We start from the raw sequence: 20,063 nt of genomic DNA, 5'->3' as shown, positions 1-20,063 counted from the left end.
TGTGGCCTGAAGTTTTTGGCAAAAGGTCTGTTGCCTTGTTTACACCTTGCACAAACCTGCCTTGGCTTTGTAATGTGGGGCTGCAAAGATTCTTGAGGTATATAACTTTGAACTAGATGGAAGTCTGACAACTTGGTCCTGAGTGCTCATAGTGACTTTGAGTCTTTGTTCCTAATTAGTCTTTATTTCCTGAACAGCAACTGCAGTAATCTTTAAACACCTGACTGGAACTGCTCAGAGATTGACAAGAGGTGTCAAAATTGATTCATTTACTCATCATTTGCTGTTGGCTTCTTTGAACATGAAGACACACATTTGAATAAACCACAGCCCTGGCTGTCAAAGAGATAAACAGTCAGACAGAAATATATTAGGGTCTGTTAAGATAAGTAATGAAAAAAATTCAGGTTGGGGTGCACTTTTACAATCCCTGCACTAATCAAGAGGTGCAGACAGAAGGTTCATCTGAGTCATCTTCATCTACACAGTGAGTTCAAGACCAGCCTGGACTGCATGAGACCCCAAAAGTATATTTATTTCAGGTAAATGTTTTAGAATAAACCATATTGAAAATGAAAGCCTTAAAGTAGATCTGTCTCTAAAAATAAATGGGAGAATGATCAGCCCAAGTGTAGAGAGATATTCACTTTGTCCCCACCTGTGGCACTGACCACGCCCATTGGGGGTGGGGACAGGAGCTGACAAGACATGGGGGAACTAGGTCTGGGGAAGAAGCCCCCCCCCCACCTCAGGAGCTCTCTTGCTTGCAGCACAGGGCCATAAGAACATCCAGAGGCATCCTTGGGACTAGGAACCTGCTGGTGTTCATCTGCCTCTACTGTAACTTATTTCTCCCTGAATAAACATCTTTCAGCCTATTTGTTTTTCCTGATCCTTACTAAACCACGATACCCAAGAACAAAGGAGGAATGTGATACGTGAAAGGCAGAACTGTGAGAGAGTGGGAAGGCTGTATGTTCAGGATGGGAGGGCTGAGTGGAACTCAGAGCTGCTGTGGGTCACAGCTACATTGACTGTGAAAGGCATGAAGAGGCCATCTTCAGACAATGCACTGTCAAAAGCTCAAACTTACATGTCAGACTAGTTTAGATTTGAGTCCTAGCTTCTCTCCTTGGTGTGTGGATTTGGGCAAATGACCACCTTTAAAAGCCCCAGATTCCTTTTTCATGGAATAACGGTAAAAAAACCTAAGGAATGATGTGAGAACAAAAAGTATACATGTAAAGAAAGTACTGTGAGTCAGATGTGGCACACCTTTGATCTCAGCACTCAGGAGGCAAAGGCAGGCAGATCTCTGTGAGTTCGAGGTCAACCTGGTCTACAGAGCAAGTTCCAGAACAGGCTCCAAAGTTACAGAGAAACCCTGTCTCAAAAAACAAACCAACAAACAAAAACCCGGGCATTAACCTTAACATTGGCATTTAGGAAAAGTGTGTAAGATTAGTAAACGTATTCACTTGTGCCTTTTATTGTTTGACCTTTTTAAATAATGAGAATTCATTCATGTTGTAGGTTAAAAAAATAATGAAAATCAATCTGATCACAAAAAATGAAGAGTACTTAAGGACACTGCAGTTCAAGGCCTCCCACCCTGATGCCTAGCTGAAGCTCCAGCCCAGGAAGAGCCCACTAAAGGTCCTGGGTGTGTTCAGAGTCCCTACTAGTCCCACAAGGGCAAGGCGCTGTTCCCAGGTTAATGGGAACTGCTCTTGTTTTCCCAGGCACACAATCCAAAGCTTGGAAGATCAACAAGTGCATGAATAGGAGAAACCTTTCGGAAATGCTGAATTTGCAGCAAGATGTTGAGGCCCGGTGTGTTTCTCTGGATACGCTGCGGGGCTCAGTAAGCAGGCTGCGCAGGTCACAGAAGCCTCTGCACAACCTTTCTTTCTATGGCCCTCTCTTCCAGGAGTTGTGGCCCTTCTCAGCCCTGCCTCCCAGCCCCGCCCCTCTCTCTGGACGCATCTCTGGGTCCCATCATCACCCGGCGCCGGGCCCTCCCTCCCGGCCCCCCCTCCTCCCTCCTTCCTTCCCTTCCTCCCTCTCTCCCTCCCTCCTAGCTCCTCCACCAGGAAACAACCGGATCCGGATCCCGGCTGCGGCCTGACCCGTGAGATTCCCTAACCTGGCTGACCGGTGGGGTAGGAGACCAGCTAAGAGTGGGAGAAAGGGAGGAGTCGGGCCTTTGGGCTGCACTTGGGGGAACCCGGAGTAGAGATGGTGTTGGCAGGAAGCCCGTGGCCCCGGGTTTCCCGAGAGGGCAGTCATTAAACATGGAATCGGCCACACAGCTGGCAAAGCGTTGGAGGCAGGGGCCCAGTCCCAGGAGCTGCAATTCCAGCCCTTTCCGGGCCAGACCCAGGCCCCTGGCCTTTTTCACCTAGTTCTGCTTTCTCCTTCCCTTGTCCAGGGTTCCACTCTGGCTGGGAGGATGAACGGCCTCAGCTGGGAGCTCCCCGCCACCAGCACTGGGTCCTAAGAGCTGCCATCCAGGCTGGTAAGTGCTCTGCCCCATGTAGTCCTTGCTTTACCTATCTTGCTCTTCCGCCCCTGTCTCCTCCCTATCTTGTGCCTCTGCCAACGTCTTCACATCATGCTCCTGGGGAGGTCCTAACCCTCCTCCCTTTGCCAAAACGGTGTGTGTATTGGGGAAATTGGGTTGGGGGTGCAGAGGTGTCATACAGCTGGTGTCGTATGAAAGGAATCTGAAGTAGTCTAAAATTAAAATGTCCTGTTGCACACTAATTTGACATGTTATACGTGGTCAGCTGCTTATGCCCTGGACCTACCCCATGACTTAAATCCTTTTGCTCGTTTGTCCCTGCCTAGTGGTCTCTGAGCATTTTACCTATCTCAGGAGCTTGACCAAACAGGAAATGTCCCTTTGGGGGTCTGTCTCAATTATTTTCTATATATTTATGTCAGTCTGTCGTCCTTGCCCCTTTTAGCCGCCCGGATGGCGACCCCAGCCTCAGCCCCAGACACACGGGCTCTAGTGGCTGACTTTGTAGGCTATAAGCTGAGGCAGAAGGGTTATGTCTGTGGAGCTGGCCCTGGGGAGGGCCCAGCAGCTGACCCGCTGCACCAAGCCATGCGGGCTGCTGGAGATGAGTTTGAGACACGCTTCCGGCGCACCTTCTCTGACCTGGCTGCTCAGCTACACGTGACCCCAGGCTCTGCCCAGCAGCGCTTCACCCAGGTTTCCGACGAACTTTTCCAAGGGGGCCCCAATTGGGGCCGTCTTGTGGCATTCTTTGTCTTTGGGGCTGCCCTGTGTGCTGAAAGTGTCAACAAGGAAATGGAGCCGCTCGTGGGACAAGTGCAGGATTGGATGGTGACCTACCTGGAGACTAGGCTGGCCGACTGGATCCACAGCAGTGGGGGCTGGGTAAGAAGCTTCTCAATTGGCCCTACGCATCCCTCTGCAAGCTGGCCTTCATGGGAAAGTGGGGCCTCTGAATGTACTGGGATGGAGCCATCAGGGCCGAGTTCCCCTATTTAAGTGGAATCAGACCGAAAGCAGCAAGCTAACTGTACTCCAGGGCTGCCAGGCAGTAATCACTGGGTGGGTTTCATGGTCTCAAGCAGAAGACTGAGTACAGAGTTTTATAAACAGTACCCAACGAGAGCCTTCGGAGAAAAGGTGTGACCCTGAGTACATAGTCTGGACAGTGGGGAGGATCAGGGATGAGTTGTGGTTAAGCAAGCCTTAGCAAAGAATGCCGGTTCTGAGCAGATTTTTTTTTGGGGGGGGTCAGGGAAAGGATGGGCCTCACTTGATGCAGACAGTACACAGGAGCCAAGGACCCTGGGCAGGGGGTTTGGGGTTGTGAGGGGCTTGTAGGCAGTAGAGCTTTGGCTAGAGGGGCTGGGTGTGGGCAGTGCTCACAGTGGATGGAACTGGAACTCTTCCTCCCCTCTTCTCTCCACTCTCCTCCCCTGATATCCCTTTCTCCTTTCTCTACTTCCCTTCTCTCCCACAGGCGGAGTTCACAGCTCTGTACGGGGACGGGGCCCTGGAGGAGGCACGGCGTCTGCGGGAGGGGAACTGGGCATCAGTGAGGACAGTGCTGACCGGGGCTGTGGCACTGGGGGCCCTGGTAACTGTAGGGGCCTTTTTTGCTAGCAAGTGAGCAAGTGTAGGGCCAGGTGGGGCTAGGTGTGGCTAGGGGCCAGGAGAGCTGGGACAGAACAGAGAATGCCCTGGGAAGAAACTGGATGGTCATGGAAGAGAAGGGCAGGGGAAGGAACTATGTGAGGGAGCCAAGCATGACAGGCAGGTGGCAAGGAGAAACACTGAGGAATGTTTCGAGGCCAGGAGCCTAGGAGATGGAGTCATCCCAGGGCTTGGGGGGAGGTGGGAGGGATCATGCCCACAGCATGGGCACACAGGCTCCAAGGAAGGTGAACCTGTTTAAAGAATCGTGTCCCCGTTAGAAGAACGGGGTATAAGGAACCTAGAATTCACCTCCCTTTGGAATGGAAGCTTGGTTGTTAGGTGACTGGATGAAATGGCTGCACAGGCACACGTGTACATGCTGCACATGCACGAAGGCTCATGTGCATGCTGGGCTGTTTGTTGAGTCTGGTGATGGGATATTTAGTGAAAACATTCCTTCTTGCAGTGGCAAGAACAAGGGCCAGCTCACTGCCCTTTCCCCTCTGTCCCTACCCTTGACCTTGTGCCTCCAGGCTGAGGGAGGAATACTGTATCTAGATGAGGGTTCTGGCACTGCTGAAAGCTGTTGGCAGGGCTTTGGAGAGAAAAGTTCTGCATCTGGCCTTGTGCTTCATCGCTCCCCTTTTGTGTGCACCTTTGTGCCTGGGCTGACAGAGGGTAAGGCTGTGGAGCCTGGGTGGGTAGAAGCTTTGGTAGTTGGACCTGCCTGCCACCTTCCCCACCACTGGGGGCACAATGGTGCCTAAAGTGTTGCCTATTTCTAGGACCTCTTTATCCAGCAGAAACTCTACACCGGGGCTCTAATCTTCCTTTAGAGGATGTGGACATAAATGCTGACCTAGAATTCAGTTTGGGTCCTGAACGGTCTCAGTGAGACTGCTTTGCCTTGAGAGGAACATTCTAGTTCTGAGCCCCTGGGTGTGATGGTGACAGATACTCCTTGACTGGACTATTCTATGTGGTGGGTTTTGGTGCTGCTTTATCAGGGGCCAGGTATATGGGTTCTAGAGCACCTACCATGACCTAAACACTTCATGTTTCTTTTGAAGCCATGCTCTTTGCACGGGCATATTATTGTCAATACTGAGTCTCTGAAGACGCTAATACTAGATAGAACTCATAGAGTCTGGTCCTCTAGAACAAATCCAGAGAAATTATTCACTCCAAATGCATGCCCTGAGCCAGACCTCACTGCTGCACTTGCCGAGGTGCTAACAATGCTGCTCTTCGATGCTTGACTTCCTTCACAGTGCTCTAGAACCCGACCTCCAATCCTCAGCACTGATCAACTTAGCTAGACCACAGCTGATTTGACTACTTTTCACTTGGTCCTAGAATGTGGCATCATATTCATATTGTGCTTGCTAGAATGTGGGACCAAATTGGCGTCAGGTGTCTAGTCCAGACTTTTGCTTTGGAGAGGGTTGCACTTTTTAATAGTGTCTGTGGGGAATGTGGTAGACTGCATGTGCCAGTTGGTCTGTTTCAAGTGTGCTGATCTAAGAAACTCAGCTATCTGTAGCAAGCAGTTGGAGTGGGAGGCTCTGACTTGCTCCGGACAAACTAGGCCAGTGGTTTTCAAACTGCTTGGCAGAGGCCTGAAGTGTTCTAGAGGTTACCTCAGGAGTCCTTAAGGAAATGAGGGAGTGGAGGGCTGCACAGGCTTGGCGATTTGCCCTCAGATGGAACAGCTCCACTTGTAGCTGTCTTATGTATCGGGGTTCAGGGTAAGATTTTATTTGTGGTAAGGGCTCTGCTGCTGAGAAGTTGGAAAACCACTGACCAGATCATCAGCTCCAGCTGGAGCCTATACTCCTCCACATTCAGGGAAGAGTCTATTCTACCCTTCCCACAGGACACCAACCCAAGTTAGCATTCCTGGAGGCCTTTAGCAAACAGGAGCATCGGGAACCATGGTCAAGTTACCAACATGCTCTACTCGAGCCTTCCCACAGGGTGGAAGGAGAGGCTGTGTTATGAGAGGGTAAAGGGCTTGGTCTGGATTCCTAGAAGCTTAGCTGAGATGGGACCACAGTGGGGAGGTGTGATCTGTTCTGCCCTTTGTTTAAGGGCCAGTGGAAACCCAGAGAGTCTCCTGTCAGGGAAAACCAGGGACTGTCTTTAGAGCCATATAGTTCCTTTGGATTAGCTCTTGGCCAAGAGGGCTGATTATGGCTCCCAATTTTTAAATCCATTTCATTTTTTTTAAATGAAGGAAATGGATATAATTTTTCAAAGACTAAATAGGTGGAGAGGATGTTCTTGCTCTCCAAAGCCCAAAGGGACAAATAGGGACTTTGCTTATAGGCCAAGGAAAGAGCGGAAGTGGGTAACTCAGTCCTGCAATTATTAATCCCACTCCCCACTTACACTAGGGCATACATATACTATTTTACTTTTTTAAATCATAAACGGCAGGAGAACAGATTTGGTTAGTTTAGAAGAAGAGAAAAAGCTCTATAAATATAAATATATATTCCTGTATTTTTATTTAATAATTTATAAATGCCAAGTTCATTTGACTTTTATTTTTGTGTAATATGTAATGGTCGTATTAAAAATAAATAAAGCCCAGAAATTTAATGAGAAGTACTGAACAGGGTTTTGTGACTTCTATACTGTACAGCCTGGGTTTTAGAACATTCCTTAAGCTGGTCATTTCTTATGACCATGTCCTTGCTAAGGAAAATAATAGAGTTACAGGGATTTGGGAAAGTATGAGATTAAAAAGAATCACCATATCACCATGCCACCCTGGCCAAACACCCAACCCTAAGAACTGTACCGGTGGGGACTTCAAGAAGGTATAGGCATAGGGTACATTGGAAGCCCCCGCCCCAATATCCTGGCTTGGTGTGGTGGCAAACAACTGCAATCCATCGGTAAGAGGGGGAGACAGGAAGGTTGACCACCCAGGTACATAGAGAGTTCAAGGCCAGCTAAGATTTCATGATACCTTGTCTCTCTAAACAAATCAGAAAGCAAAAGGGTAATTAATAAATGGAAGGTCATTCTTAAATAATGTTCTCAAATATAAAAGCTAGGCTGAGATCAGCCTAGTTTACGAAACGAGCAGAACAAGTTCCAGGACAGCCAAGGCTACACAGAGAAACCCTGTCTCCAAAAAGAAAAAAAAGAAAAAAGAAAAAAGAAAAAAAAAGAAAGAAAGAAAAGAGAGAAAAGCTAGGCTGTGAACTCAGCTATGAGTTTCTTGGCAGCCAAAGCTTTATAGTCACTCTTAGAAGGCAAAGTTTTCTGAAAACATACTTAGAGACATAATTGATGGTAAAGAGAATATTTTATATCCTTGTTCTTTTAGAAATACCAAGTGGGGAGCTGGAGAGATGGCTCAATGGTTGTGAGCACTGGCTGCTCATTCAGAGGTCCTGAGTTTAATTCCCAGCAACCACATGGTGGCTCACAATCATCTATAATGAAATTTGGTGCCCTCTTCTGACCTTCAGGCTTACATGTACACAGAACACTATGCATATTAAATACATAAATCTTAAAAAAAAAAAATGAGAATCCAGGTCTTAGTTTTGCTCTATCAGCCTCATTACAATGTAGTCCAAATATGTTACTTTATAATGGTCTGATTGCTAAATTTTAGACTATCCAAAGGGACAGGTAACTGTTTCTCTATAAATTCCACTCCTTCAGATGGCACTTTTAACAAAGTTCGACAAAGTTATAATTTCTGCCCACTGAGAAGGTGGAGAGGTTGGGCTGCAGTGGTTCTGGCTCAGGCTGTAATTCTGGTGTACCTCAGGTGCAAACACCTCAAGTGTAGGTCTGCCTGGGACTACATAGTCAGCTCTAAGCCAGCCTAGGCTGCAAGAGAATACTCATTGTCAGTGGAAAGCACAAAACCAAAGCCTACTGTTTCTGACAAATGGGTACATCATAGCTATTCTTTTTTTTTTTTTTTTTTTTCATAGCTATTCTTTTATAAGTTTTTTTTCCTTGCGTTTTATTTGATTTATTTTTTGAGACAAGATTTCTCTGGCTGTCTTAGAACTCACTCTGTAGACTGCCTCTGCCTCCCAAGTGCTAGGATTAAAACCACCACTGCCTGTTTTTCTTTCTTTCTTCCTTCCCTTTTCTTCTTCTTTTTTTTTTTTTTTTTTTTTTTTTTTTTTTAAATAGGTTTTCTTGAGACACGATTTCTTTGTGGTAACAGTCCTGGCTGTCCTGGAACTTCTTTGTAGACCAGGCTGGCCTCGAACTCACTGAGATCTGCCTTATTAAGGGCATGTGCCGCCGCCTCTGCAACCACCACCTGGCCAGCTTTCTTTTTTGAAATAGGTTCTTGCTAGCAGTCCAGGCTAGCTGCAGACTCACAGTCTCTGGATTCCAGGTGTGTACCACCACATCTGGCTGAATTCTTTAAATGTGGCTATGGGAAACTATATAAATAATAAAAACACAACCAGAAGCTAGATTCAGTGCTGCCAGTATATAATCGCAGCATTTGGGAGGTAGAGGCAGGAGGACTGGTAGTTCAGGGCCAGTGTTAAACACATTCAGAGACAATAGAAAATTTGAGCAGAAAACAATGAACTGTTATGGTTGTTTTTCATTCATCATTTACTCTTAGAGAACATGTCCTAATATTTTCTGTGTACTTAGCATACATAGCTCTAGGCATGCAGACAAAGAGAATAGAAAGCACCTCAGCTTACATGTTGCTTACACACTAGTAAGGAAATTTTTTGACATGTTAAAAGATAGTAAATACTATGAAGAATGATGTGTGTGGTGTGGTGGCACACACCTACATTCTGGCACTAAGGAGGCCATGGCAAGCAGACCTCTAGAAGTTCAAGGCTAGCCTGTCTAAAAATATTTTTAAGTAAAAAGAAAAAGCAAAGTTGGGAATATGCAGCTATTCTAATTTTAAATCAGATGGTGAAAAAAACCCTCATGTCCAAGGTGACAAGTAAAACCATGACTGGTAAATTGAAAATACACATTTATTAACATGTAAAAAAAGTTTTTGTGGTTTCCTGTAAAACTCACTCATACAAATAGTGTGTGTGTGTGTGTGTGTGTGTGTGTGTGTGTGTGTGTGTGAAGGACCACACTGTGGGTGGGTGTGTATCTCCCTATTTAAATGAAGACGTTAGCAAGAGTAGATCAAGATACCATTTGTAGTTTTGGTTTTTTCTGCTATCAGTATTTTATGATCTTGGCAAGGTAATGAATATAAACATCTGATACAGCACCTTAAAGAAAGTTTTTCAGATATAGTTTTTAAAAAGTCAACCAATCATCCAGGCGGTGATGGAGCACACCTTTAATCCCAGCACTTGGGAGGCAGAGGCAGGTGGATCTCTGAGTTCAAGGTCAGCCTGGTCTACAGAGTTAGTTCCAGGACAGGCTCTAAAACAATACAGAGAAACCCTGTCTCGAAAAACCAAGTTAGCCAATCAAGCCCAGTGGGGGCATATATACTTGCAATCTCAGAATTCCCGGGATGGGAGGATCACCAAAAGCTGGGGGCCAGTCTGTCTACATATGAGTTCTAAGCCAGCCAGGGCTACATAGGCAGATCCTTTATCAAAAAATTAGTTACTCAGTGGGCTGGTGAGATGACTCAGTCCGTGCCTGGTAACCTGAGTTCAATTCCACATGCTAGAAAAGCTGTACTGAGTCCTGAAAGTTGTCCTCTTATCTCCACACAAGTGCCAATAACATATGTGTGTTCCCTACCTAAAATAAATACATGTAAACTAATAATAATAAAGTTGGCCAATAAGTGGAGCTAGAGAGATGGCTTATTGGGTAAGAGCACTTGCTGCTCAATTGTGAGGAGTAGAGAACAAATCCCAGGATCTGTATCAAATAGTTCACAAACCTGTGACTCCAGCTCCAGGAGATTAGCCACCTGGCATCAGAATACACAGACACATCCATAAAATGTTTTAAAGTTATCCTGCCGGTCAGTGGTGGCACATGCTTTTAATCCAATCCTCTAAGAAGCAGAGGCAGGCAGATCTCTGAGTTCCAGACCTGCCTGGTCTACAAGAGCTACTTCCAGGACAGCCTCCAAAACCACAGAGAAAACCTGTCTCGAAAAACCAAAAAAAAAAAAAAAAAAAAAAAAAAAAGTTATCCAGCCAAAATTGAAAGCAATTGCTTGGTGGCGGCAGCTCACACCTTTAATCCCAGGATCTCAGTGAGTTCAAAGCCAGCCTAGTCTACAGAGCGAGTGCCAGGACAGCCAGGACTACACAGAGATATTCTGTCTGGAAAAAACAAACAAAAACTGAAGTTAAGCAGCCTGGTAGCAGCTCTTTCTCCTTCAAATGGCCATCCACTTCTGTGTAAGTTCTGATCTAAGATGTTAACACAAGTAAAGGCAGACCACATTAGAAGATAACAGAACCTCTGTAAAATAGAAATGAGGAGCTGGACAGATGGCTCAGCCTAAGAGTGCTTACTGCTCTTGCAGAGGACCTGGGTTTACATCTCCCCACTCACAGAGCAGTTCTCAGCTACCTAGACTTGCAGTTCCAGGGAATCTGATCCCCTCTTCTGGCTTCTAGGGGCTCCTAAATTCAAGTGTTAAACATAAATTCATACAAGCACCCATATACATACACGTAAAAATATTAAGTCTTTAAAAAAATACCATAAGGCTCCAAGTCTTAAGTCAGCACTGTCCAGTGAAATATAATGCAAGCCACAAATAGAATTGTACAGTTTCCTAGGAACCCATTAAAAATATAAGAGCAGCTGGGTGGTGGCACACACCTTTAGTCCCAGCACCTAGGAGGCAGAGGCAGGTGGATCTCAGTTCCTTCTAGGACAGCTAAGGCTGCACAGAGAAATCCTGTCTCAAACAAAACAAAAAGCAAAAAAAAAAAAAAAGAAAATCAGATACAGTTGCAGACATACTTGATATATAATCTTATATTCTACTGCTTTGGCTTGACATTAAATTTGCAAGTTTTGCTAGTTATTTGTACCTCACAAAAGGTACAAAATATATTTACATAATATGTATAAATATGTATTATTTACATAACATGTAAATAAAAGAGCAGCTGGGTGGTGGTGGCATACACCTTTAATCCCAGCACTCAGCAGGCAGAGGCAGGTGGATCTCTGTTTGAAGCCAGCTTGGTCTACAAAGTGAGTTCCAGGACAGCTAGGGCTGTTACGCAGAGAAACCCTGATTCAAAAATAAATAAATACATTCTCTTGTACAATATCTTGTTGGATATTATGGTTTACTTACATTTTTGTCTCCTTCCAGAATTTATAGTTTTCAGTATCATACTTAATATAATTTATATGTTAAAACAGACAATATAGGGATTTTTTTTTTTTTTTTTTTTAAGACAGGGTCTCATGTAACACAGGCTGGGCTCAACTTTGCTATATAGTTGAGACTGGTCTTAAACTTCTAATCCTTCAGCTCTATTTCCCAAGTGCTAGGAATTCAGGAGTATGTCACCACACCTGGCTCTGTAGGTATTTTGATTTTAAAGATTTTAAAACTTTTGATGTATATGTGTATGTGTGTGTTGGTGCCTGTGGAGGCCAGATGTTGAATTAAATAGAGCTGTGGTTGCAGGTGGTTGTGACCATGTGGGTGTTGGGAACTGAATTTAGGTCCTCTGTAAGAGGATCAAGTACTCTTGTGTTTTTTGTTTTGCCTTTGAGACAGGTTATTGCAGTATAGCTCTAGCTACTCACTCTGATACTCTTTATACAGTTCAGACTGGCCTGGAACTCATGGGAGTCCTCCTGCTTCAACTTCTCAAGTGCTAAGATTACATATGTTTACCACAGTGCTGAGAAAACCATAACCTCAGGAGGTTGAGGGAGGAGGATCTCAAGTTTGAGGCCAGACTGAGCTACATAAAAAAAAAAAAAAAAAAAAAAAAAAGCTGGTTGGTGTTGGCACGCACCTTTAATCCTTTAATCCCAGCACTTGGAAGGTAGAGGCAGGTGGCTCTCCATTTGAGGCCAGCCTGGTCTGCAAAGCGAGTTTCTAGACAAACAAGGCAACACAGAGAAACTCTGTCTTGAAAAACAAAACAAAACAAACTCCAAAGGATTTAGGGGAATATGGTTTTGGAAGTGCTTTCCTACAAAGATAAGGATCCAATATAAGAAACAGTGCTTTGGGCTTGCCAAAGGTAGAATTAAAAATATTTAGTAGATGGGCACTGTAGCACACACCTTTAATCCCTGCATTTGGGAGGCAGAGGCAGGCTGATCTCTGAGATTAAGGCCAGCCTGGGCTATATATTGAGCATCAGATCAGCCAGAGTTAAGTAGTGAGACTCTGTCTCAAAACCACAACAGAGGTATCTGGCAATCACATTTACATTAGTTGCCTTGATTAAATTGGGTGCCAGCAAACTCTTCAAATTTTGAATTGGTTAGAATCAGTATAAGAGAATTTTCTTCTGAAGTGTCTGGCTTCTGTGATCAACTTTAGTTCTGATGAATCCACAGCAAAAGTTTGACTCTACTCCCAGCTCCCAACCTCCAGAGGTAAGGAATGGCAAGAGGGGGTGGGGTGGGGGCAACAGTGGGGTGTAATAAGTACTTCTGACTGGTTTGCTTATAGGTATTTTTACCCAAGCCTTACCCTCTCCAACTTTTTTGGTTGTGTTTGTAAAAATTCACCTCTAAACTTGTAGTTTAGTCTCTCTACAAAAGTCCTCTTGCAGATTTAGTACTACTGTTCATTACTCCTTTAAATGCGTGGGGTCGCTACTAGAGTGTGGGAATCCTCCTGCATTGTTCAGGGCCAGCTCTCGTGGATATCTAAAGGTGCAGAACCTGCATGGAGAAATTCTTTTGGGGTCTTAAAGGGGTTTGAAAGCTAGGAAACTACAGATGAAAGGTGGGATCTTTAAGTTGCAATCAGCCACTAATCACACGACGTACACTCTGCTAAGGGTATCATCACTTATGGATACAAATATAAACATCATTTGGCCCCTTGTCTGCAGGCTCTCATCACCTAGTAAGAAAAAGAGGGTGCTCAAACTGTCTAGGCAAGAAAACAAACAGGCTGAATGCAAGTTGAGGGTCTAGAAAGATATATTCAAAGCCCTAACTCCAGACTAAAAGGTCTGGGTAAGGATTAGTGAGGTCTGTAATTTGTGTCACTTTACTGATGCCAGTTAACTATATTGGGAAAAGTACACTCCCTCCTAACTTCCACTGCCGAGGGACATCCCACCTACCGGTGCTTTTCTTTACAAGTTTCCAGAAATCTCTGGCCCGTTTTTGTCCTCTTTCCAAGAATGATCTATTAGGTGGTAGGCCAGTAGTAGTGTCAAGACAAGGGCCTGGCGCGTCACGTGGCCCCACAGCCGTTTTTTTTTTTTTTTTTTTTTTTTTTTTTTGTTTGTTTGTTTGTTGTAGTTCTGATTTGATTTAAACCAGGATGGCCTTGAAATAACACAGATTCGCCGGCCACTGCTTTCTGAGTGCTGGGATTAGAGGTGTGCGCCACCACACCCGGCTCAGGAATTCCCTAGCTTTAAGCCTGGCAACTCTTTTGGGAACAAGGTTCACCTGTCGCACAACGGGTGTCAGCACGTCGAATCTCACAAAGCCAATCGGCATCTGGGAATGAGGCCCTTCAGGGAGGCGTTTCGAAGATTGGTCCTTTCCACTCACTAGTCAGGGGCCAATCGTGGAGCATGCTCCATGTTGTGGGCCCGCCCATGGGCGGAGGGCGAGCGGAAAGTCGTCATAGTGCGGGCGTATTGTTACCTAAGGACGCGACAGGAGGTGGGGTGTGTTGATTGACAAGCATATTTCACCTACCGGGATCACAGAATTTGGCTCAGTGGCCCGCCTTAGAGGTGGGGTCTTGTTTGATTGCCAAGTAGAATTCCCCAATAGTATTCGAGTTCGGGGTGACGGGCAGGCTGGCTGACTAATGAATCCTCGGCGTGGCCGGCAGAGCTCTCCAATCGCCGAGCGGCGGGCCCCAGTCTGAGCGGCGATGGCGGCGGCAGCGGCGGCGGCAGCAGCAGCGGGGGCTGCGGGCGGTCGGGGCTCCGGGCCGGGGCGGCGGCGCCATCTTGTGCCCGGGGCCGGTGGGGAGGCCGGGGAGGGGGACCCGGGGGGCGCAGGGGACTACGGGAACGGCCTGGAGTCTGAGGAGCTGGAGCCTGGAGAGCTGCTGCCGGAGCCCGAGCCCGAAGAGGAGCCGCCCCGGCCCCGTGCCCCCCCCGGAGCTCCGGGTCCTGGGCCCGGTTCGGGAGCCCCCGGCAGCCAGGAGGAGGAGGAAGAGCCGGGACTGGTCGAGTCCGACCCGGGGGACGGCGCCATTGAGGACCCGGTGAGGGAAGGAGGCCGAGCGAGCGGGCCGGGTCATGCGAGGCCCAGAGCTCGGGCGGGAGGGAGGCAGGCGGGGGGTGGGGTTGGGCGGGGAATAACGTGGCTGATGGCGGGCCGGGGCCGTTCGTGAGCGTGCTGATGGGGCTTCGTGGGTGCCTAGGGTGGCTCTAGAGAAGGTGATTTGGCTTCTATTTTTGTGCTGTTCTCACCACCACCACCGTAATTACGACCCTCGCACGAGGCGAGGGAAATGGTCGAGCATAAATGGCTGTGGCCGGGCCCAGACAAAATGTACGGCACAGTCCCTCCCGTGGTTAACCTTCTGCATGCCCTGCTCACTCATTGTAGGAGCTAGAAGCGATCAAAGCCCGAGTCAGGGAGATGGAGGAAGAGGCTGAGAAGCTAAAGGAGCTACAAAACGAGGTAGAGAAGCAGATGAATATGAGTCCACCCCCAGGCAATGGTGAGTGAGTCGGCTATTGCATGTCCAGGTCCGGGTCTTTGAGTTGATTGGGGCGTTGGAGGGAGACCGGCAATGTGACATTAGAGGCTTCAGACCTTGAAGCCGTCTATCTTGAGTAATTCTTCTGGGCAGGTGCTGTGGTCATAGTCCATTGTGTGTTTCACTGACCTTTGTTAGACATGAGCCGTTTTGATGGTGATACTCTTGTGTCTTCCTTTGTCTCATTTATAAATGTGTTTCTCTTTGTTCTTAGTCTGTCTATACCGTTCTTGTGGAAATCGCCCGCTGGCGTTTGACCTTCAAGTCTAATACTTTTCCGTTAGAGATCCTTTAGTTAGGACTTAGAGGATACTGATGACTGGGGGGCTTCTTTAATCTAGAAATGTCAGAACTCGATCCATTCAGTTTTGTTCACTCTTGAGGCATTTCAGCCAAAGCAATTCAGTAGAAACTTGATTTGTGAAATGTAAATTCTTCCTGATTCCCCCCCCCCAAGGGAGTTGTTTCTTAAACGTATATTGAAACCTGGACACTGTTCTTGGTAATGGGTATAGTAGAACAGATCAAAATCTTAGCCTAATGGTGGTGGGGGTATATATATATATTGATCCAGCAGAAAATATGCTTGTTTAAATTTTTTTTTTCCCTCCAAGCTGGCCCAGTGATCATGTCTCTTGAGGAGAAGATGGAGGCTGATGCCCGTTCCATCTACGTTGGCAATGTATGTATTAGGAAGAGTCTGACTTGGTTTGCTTGGGTGGGCATTCTTATTTTTTTTTCCCTTTTTTTTTTTTTTTAAATGTTTGTTATATAGCCCATACTGGATACTGATTCAAAGTGATTCTCCAATCTCAGCCTCCTGGGCATTGCCATTAATAAGAGTACCTTTTTGTTTTTGTTTCTTGAAGACAGGATTTCTTGGTGTAACAGTCCTGTCTGTCCTGGAACTCACAAAGATCTACCTGCCTCTGCCTCCCAAGTGCTGGCATTAAAGGCATGCACCATCACTCAGCATAGGAGTGCATTCTTTTTTGTTGTTTGTTTGGGGGGTGGGGGTTGACAGTCCTGGCTGTCCTAGAACTTGCTCAGTAGTCAGTGTGGGCCTTGAGTTCACAGAGATCCACCTGCCTCTGCTTGGGATTAAAGGTGTAAGCCACCACACAGGCTTTTATTTTGGGTTTTCAAGATAGGGTTTCTTTGTCAGTATAGCCCTGATTGTCCTAAAATTCACTCTTGTAGAGTGGGCTGGCCTCAAACTCGGACCTGCCTGCCTCTGCCTCCCGAGTGCTAGGATGAAAGGCATATGCATCCTGGCAGGAGTACACTTATTTGAGGGAGTTATTTAGTAATTTTGAAAGGAATCTCTAGAGTTGGTTTTCAGTTTGGGGTTTGTGGGGGAAGGTTGTGAAGAGATAAATAAAGGTCATGAAATACTGATTCTAGAGTTGGAAGAAAGGGAAACAATATTTGATGTATCCAGACTACAGACATCTGGACAGGGTACCTTACCTGTTCAAGCAGGATTTTCCAAGTACTTGTACAATGTTCATTTCCTTAGGTGGACTATGGTGCGACCGCAGAAGAGCTGGAAGCTCACTTCCATGGCTGTGGTTCAGTCAACCGTGTCACTATACTCTGTGACAAATTCAGCGGTCATCCTAAAGGGTGAGTAGAGGAAGAAGTTGAGATCATTTTAGCTGTATAGCTTCAAATTCATACTTTTAATACCACTACCACTCTCTAAGCTGGGCTTGAACCCAGGACTTAGATCTTGCTGAGAATGTGTTCTGCTATTGACCTAGCAGTGTGGACTCATAGTTTTTATTTTTACTTAATTATTCTTGAGGTAAGAGCTTTTTTGTGTAGCCCTGGCTATTCTGGAGTTAGCTCTATAGACCAGGCTGGCCTCAGACTCAAAGATCAACTGCCTCTACCTCCTAAGTGCTGAGAGTAAAGCCATTCACCACTACTCCTAACCAAACTTATAGTTCATATTTTTTTATAGACTAGTAAACAACTGTTAAAACAAGTATTAGGCATCTCTGTATCATCCGTAGTTGTGCATTAAATTTCTTCAGCAACCAGATATTAAAGACTGGCACAGATGAAACTGTAAACTAGAAAGGGAGGGATGGCAGCATCTAGTTGGCACCCGGTAGTTATGTGTGGCTACATAGAAACCTGGGCCTTGTTACTTTTTACTTTTTTGTAGTGCTGGAGATTGAGGAGGGACTCAAGATGTATGCTTAGACTAGTCAACTCTAGCATGAACAGGCCTTGAACTTAGGTTCTACTTTCTCAGCCTACTGAGTAGGTGAGATTGTAGGTTCCCCAAAAGTGGTTAGACATTTTATACTGATTCTTAAATTAATCATTTACAAATGCTACCAAGTTGCATTCCAATTAGCTGTATTTACAAGTTGGGTTTAACCTTATTTATAAAGTCCAATAAAATGACAAATTATTTTTTTCTAGGTTTGCATATATAGAGTTCTCAGACAAAGAGTCAGTGAGGACTTCCCTGGCCTTAGATGAGTCCCTGTTTAGAGGAAGACAAATAAAGGTAAGCATAGTGCCTTGGCTGGGGATTCTGTGCAGATTCTCTACCTTGACTCCAAGGCTTTCTATCCTCTGCCCTTTACAGGTGATTCCCAAACGAACCAACAGACCAGGCATCAGTACAACAGACCGGGGTTTCCCGCGTGCCCGATACCGTGCCCGGACTACCAATTACAACAGCTCCCGATCTCGATTCTACAGCGGTTTCAACAGCAGGCCCCGGGGTCGAGTCTACAGGTCAGGATAGATGGGCTGCTCCTCTTCTCCGCCTCCCATGAGCCCTTAGGCTTCATTCTCTCCTGATCTGAGGACCCTGGCTCCCTTGTCCTCCTTTTGGTTTCCAGAGACTTGGTCCTCCTGCTTGTGCAGAGGGAGGAAGTAGTTGCAGGCCAGTTCAGGAGTCCAGTTCTGTGTTTTCTTGAGGAAAACCTGATGAGGGCAAAGTTGTGAGATGTTTCCTGCCACCGCTTTCTTCCTTTGGGAATTGATGCAGTGAAAGTGTTTATACTAAGTGATAAAGCCTCTGGTAGGGAAAGCTGTTCTTCCCAGAGTTGGGGAGGGGTCTAAGTTAATTCCTTGGAAGCATCCAGCTGCAGGCCCATCCTCCCACTGCCCTGTGGGAGGATTGAGATGCCAGTGGGTCCAAGGTTAGCGCCTGATTGGGCCCAGTGGCAGGCACCATATTGTGGCTGTGCTTCCCTTCTGTCCTTGCATTTAAATTTGTATGTTAGATAAACCCTGCCTTTTCACCAGATAGGGCTTAAGAGCTGTGGAGACTGGATAAACAATGGATCCTTTTTCTTGTCACTTGGTGTCTTAGTTGTACTTCCTACCCCCCCCCCCCATTTCACCCTCAGGACCCCCAGTTTGCCAGTTGTTATTCCTGGGAGTGAGAACTCATTTTTGAGATGCTCCCCTTGGTCACTGGGGCAGTTGCGGGCCCACGGGGAGGGTCTTCTTGCATTGAGCTCTCTAGTAACCATGTTAACACCTAACTCTCCTTCTTTCTTCCAGGGGCCGGGCTAGAGCGACATCATGGTATTCCCCTTACTAAAAAAAGTGTGTATTAGGAGGAGAGAGAGGAAAAAAAGAGGAAAGAAGGAAAAAAAAGAATTAAAAAAAAAAAAGAAAAACAGAAGATGACCTTGATGGAAAAAAAAATATTTAAAAAAAAAAAAAAGATATACTGTGGAAGGGGGGAGAATCCCTTAACTAACTGTGAGGAGGGGCCTGCTTTGGGGAGTAGGGGAAGGCCCAGGGAGTGGGGCAGGGGCTACATATTCCCTCTGGGGATTCGCCATGGACACATCTCAACTGTGCAAGCTGCTCCCTGTTTTCCCTGCTCCCCGTCACCCTCTTTGGGCCTGCGCAAGGGTAGGTGGGCACGGGTGGTAGGAGGGCTTTTTTTTACCCAGGGCTCTGGAAGGACACCAAACTGTTCGGCTTGTTTCCTTCCCTCGTCTTCTCCCTGCCTTTTGCAGTCCCTGCCTGCCTGCTCCTGTCCTACCAGGTCTACGCCCACCCCACCCTTCTTCCCTCGGGCTCCTGCCCCTCCAGTTTGCCTGGTGATCTATTTTGTTTCCTTTTGTGTTTCTTTTTCTGTTTTGAGTGTCTTTCTTTGCAGGTTTCTGTAGCCGGAAGATCTCGTTCCCAGTGGCTCCAGTGTAAATTCCCCTTACCCCTGGGGAAATGCACTACTTTGTTTTGGGGAGTTTTGGGGTGTTTTTGTTTTTCAGGTGTTTTTGTTTTGTTTTATTTTTTTTTTTTTCTTTACCTTTTTTTCCCTTTTATTTGGAGGGAATGGGAGGAAGTGGGAACAGGGAGGTGGGAGGTGGATTTTGTTTATTTTTTTAACTCATTTCCAGGGGATGGGAATTTTTTTTTAAATAATGTGTCATGAATAAAGTTGTTTATGAAAAAATTGTTTGGCACTTTGGGTGTAAATACCTTTTATATATCAGTTCTCTTAAGTCACAGATGGTTGTTTAGGGAGGAAGTACTGGTGTTTTCAAGAGGGTTGCCAATTGTAAGTTAAGTAAGTTAAGGTAGGAATTAAATTACAACTAGCTGTAATGCATGATGGGTATTCTGGCCAGTGAAAGAATTAAGAGCGTAGGCGGCAGTGGACCTTTAGTCTGAGCACTGGGGAGGCAGGTGGATCTCAGTTTGAGGCCAGCCTGGTCTACAGAGCAAGTTCCAGGACAGGTTCCAAAGCTACAGAGAAACTTTTGTCTTGGGGTAAAAAAAAAAAAAAAAAAGTGATGGTTGGCTACAAAGCAGTGTATTCCTGGCTGATAAACAGAACTGCTTGTCTCTTTTTGAAGTTCTGGTGGTTCAAGAGCCTACCTTCCCCAGTGCCTGGATTGTACCCATGCACTGTTCCTAGACAGAATCACATTGCTTGGGAGGCAGAGGCCAGTGCATCTCCCCAGGTCAGCTACAGCTACTTAGATCTTGTCTGAAAACAAGTATGTTCTGACAAAACCTGAGTGCAGTGACTTGACTCCCTCCGTTACC

At 46.2% G+C, this 20,063-nt stretch overlaps 1 protein-coding gene across 2 annotated transcripts; it reads left to right on the top strand.

Moving 5' to 3' along the window:
* The first annotated feature begins 1,986 nt into the window (after nt 1–1,986).
* On the top strand, nt 1,987–19,469 carry Pabpn1 (poly(A) binding protein nuclear 1). Of its 2 annotated transcripts, XM_051195710.1 has the most exons (10): nt 1,987–2,131; nt 2,432–2,518; nt 2,970–3,409; nt 4,005–4,121; nt 14,873–14,987; nt 15,641–15,708; nt 16,546–16,652; nt 17,463–17,550; nt 17,632–17,783; nt 18,561–19,469. In XM_051195710.1, exons 3-10 carry the CDS (start codon nt 2,978–2,980, stop codon nt 18,598–18,600), a joined length of 1,119 nt encoding a protein of 372 aa, XP_051051667.1. In that variant the 5' UTR covers nt 1,987–2,131; nt 2,432–2,518; nt 2,970–2,977; the 3' UTR covers nt 18,601–19,469. The 2 variants fall into 2 exon arrangements, with proteins under 2 accessions (XP_051051667.1, XP_051051666.1); XM_051195709.1 differs by lacking the exons at nt 1,987–2,131; nt 2,432–2,518; nt 2,970–3,409; nt 4,005–4,121 and adding an exon at nt 14,013–14,525.
* Nucleotides 19,470–20,063: the final 594 nt, after the last annotated feature.

Source organism: Phodopus roborovskii, unplaced genomic scaffold (assembly GCF_943737965.1).
Source record: "Phodopus roborovskii unplaced genomic scaffold, PHOROB, whole genome shotgun sequence".
NCBI classification, from domain to species: domain Eukaryota; kingdom Metazoa; phylum Chordata; class Mammalia; order Rodentia; family Cricetidae; genus Phodopus; species Phodopus roborovskii.
This window is presented reverse-complemented; position numbering and strand designations above follow the sequence as displayed.

Coding starts and splice junctions, on each gene's coding strand:
- Pabpn1 (XM_051195710.1), top strand. CDS start 2,978: ATGGCGACCCCAGCCTCAGCCCCAGACACACGGGCTCTAGTGGCTGAC. Junction 15,709..16,545: donor GTTCCATCTACGTTGGCAAT/GTATGTATTAGG, acceptor TCATTTCCTTAG/GTGGACTATGGTGCGACCGC. Junction 17,784..18,560: donor CCCCGGGGTCGAGTCTACAG/GTCAGGATAGAT, acceptor TCTTTCTTCCAG/GGGCCGGGCTAGAGCGACAT.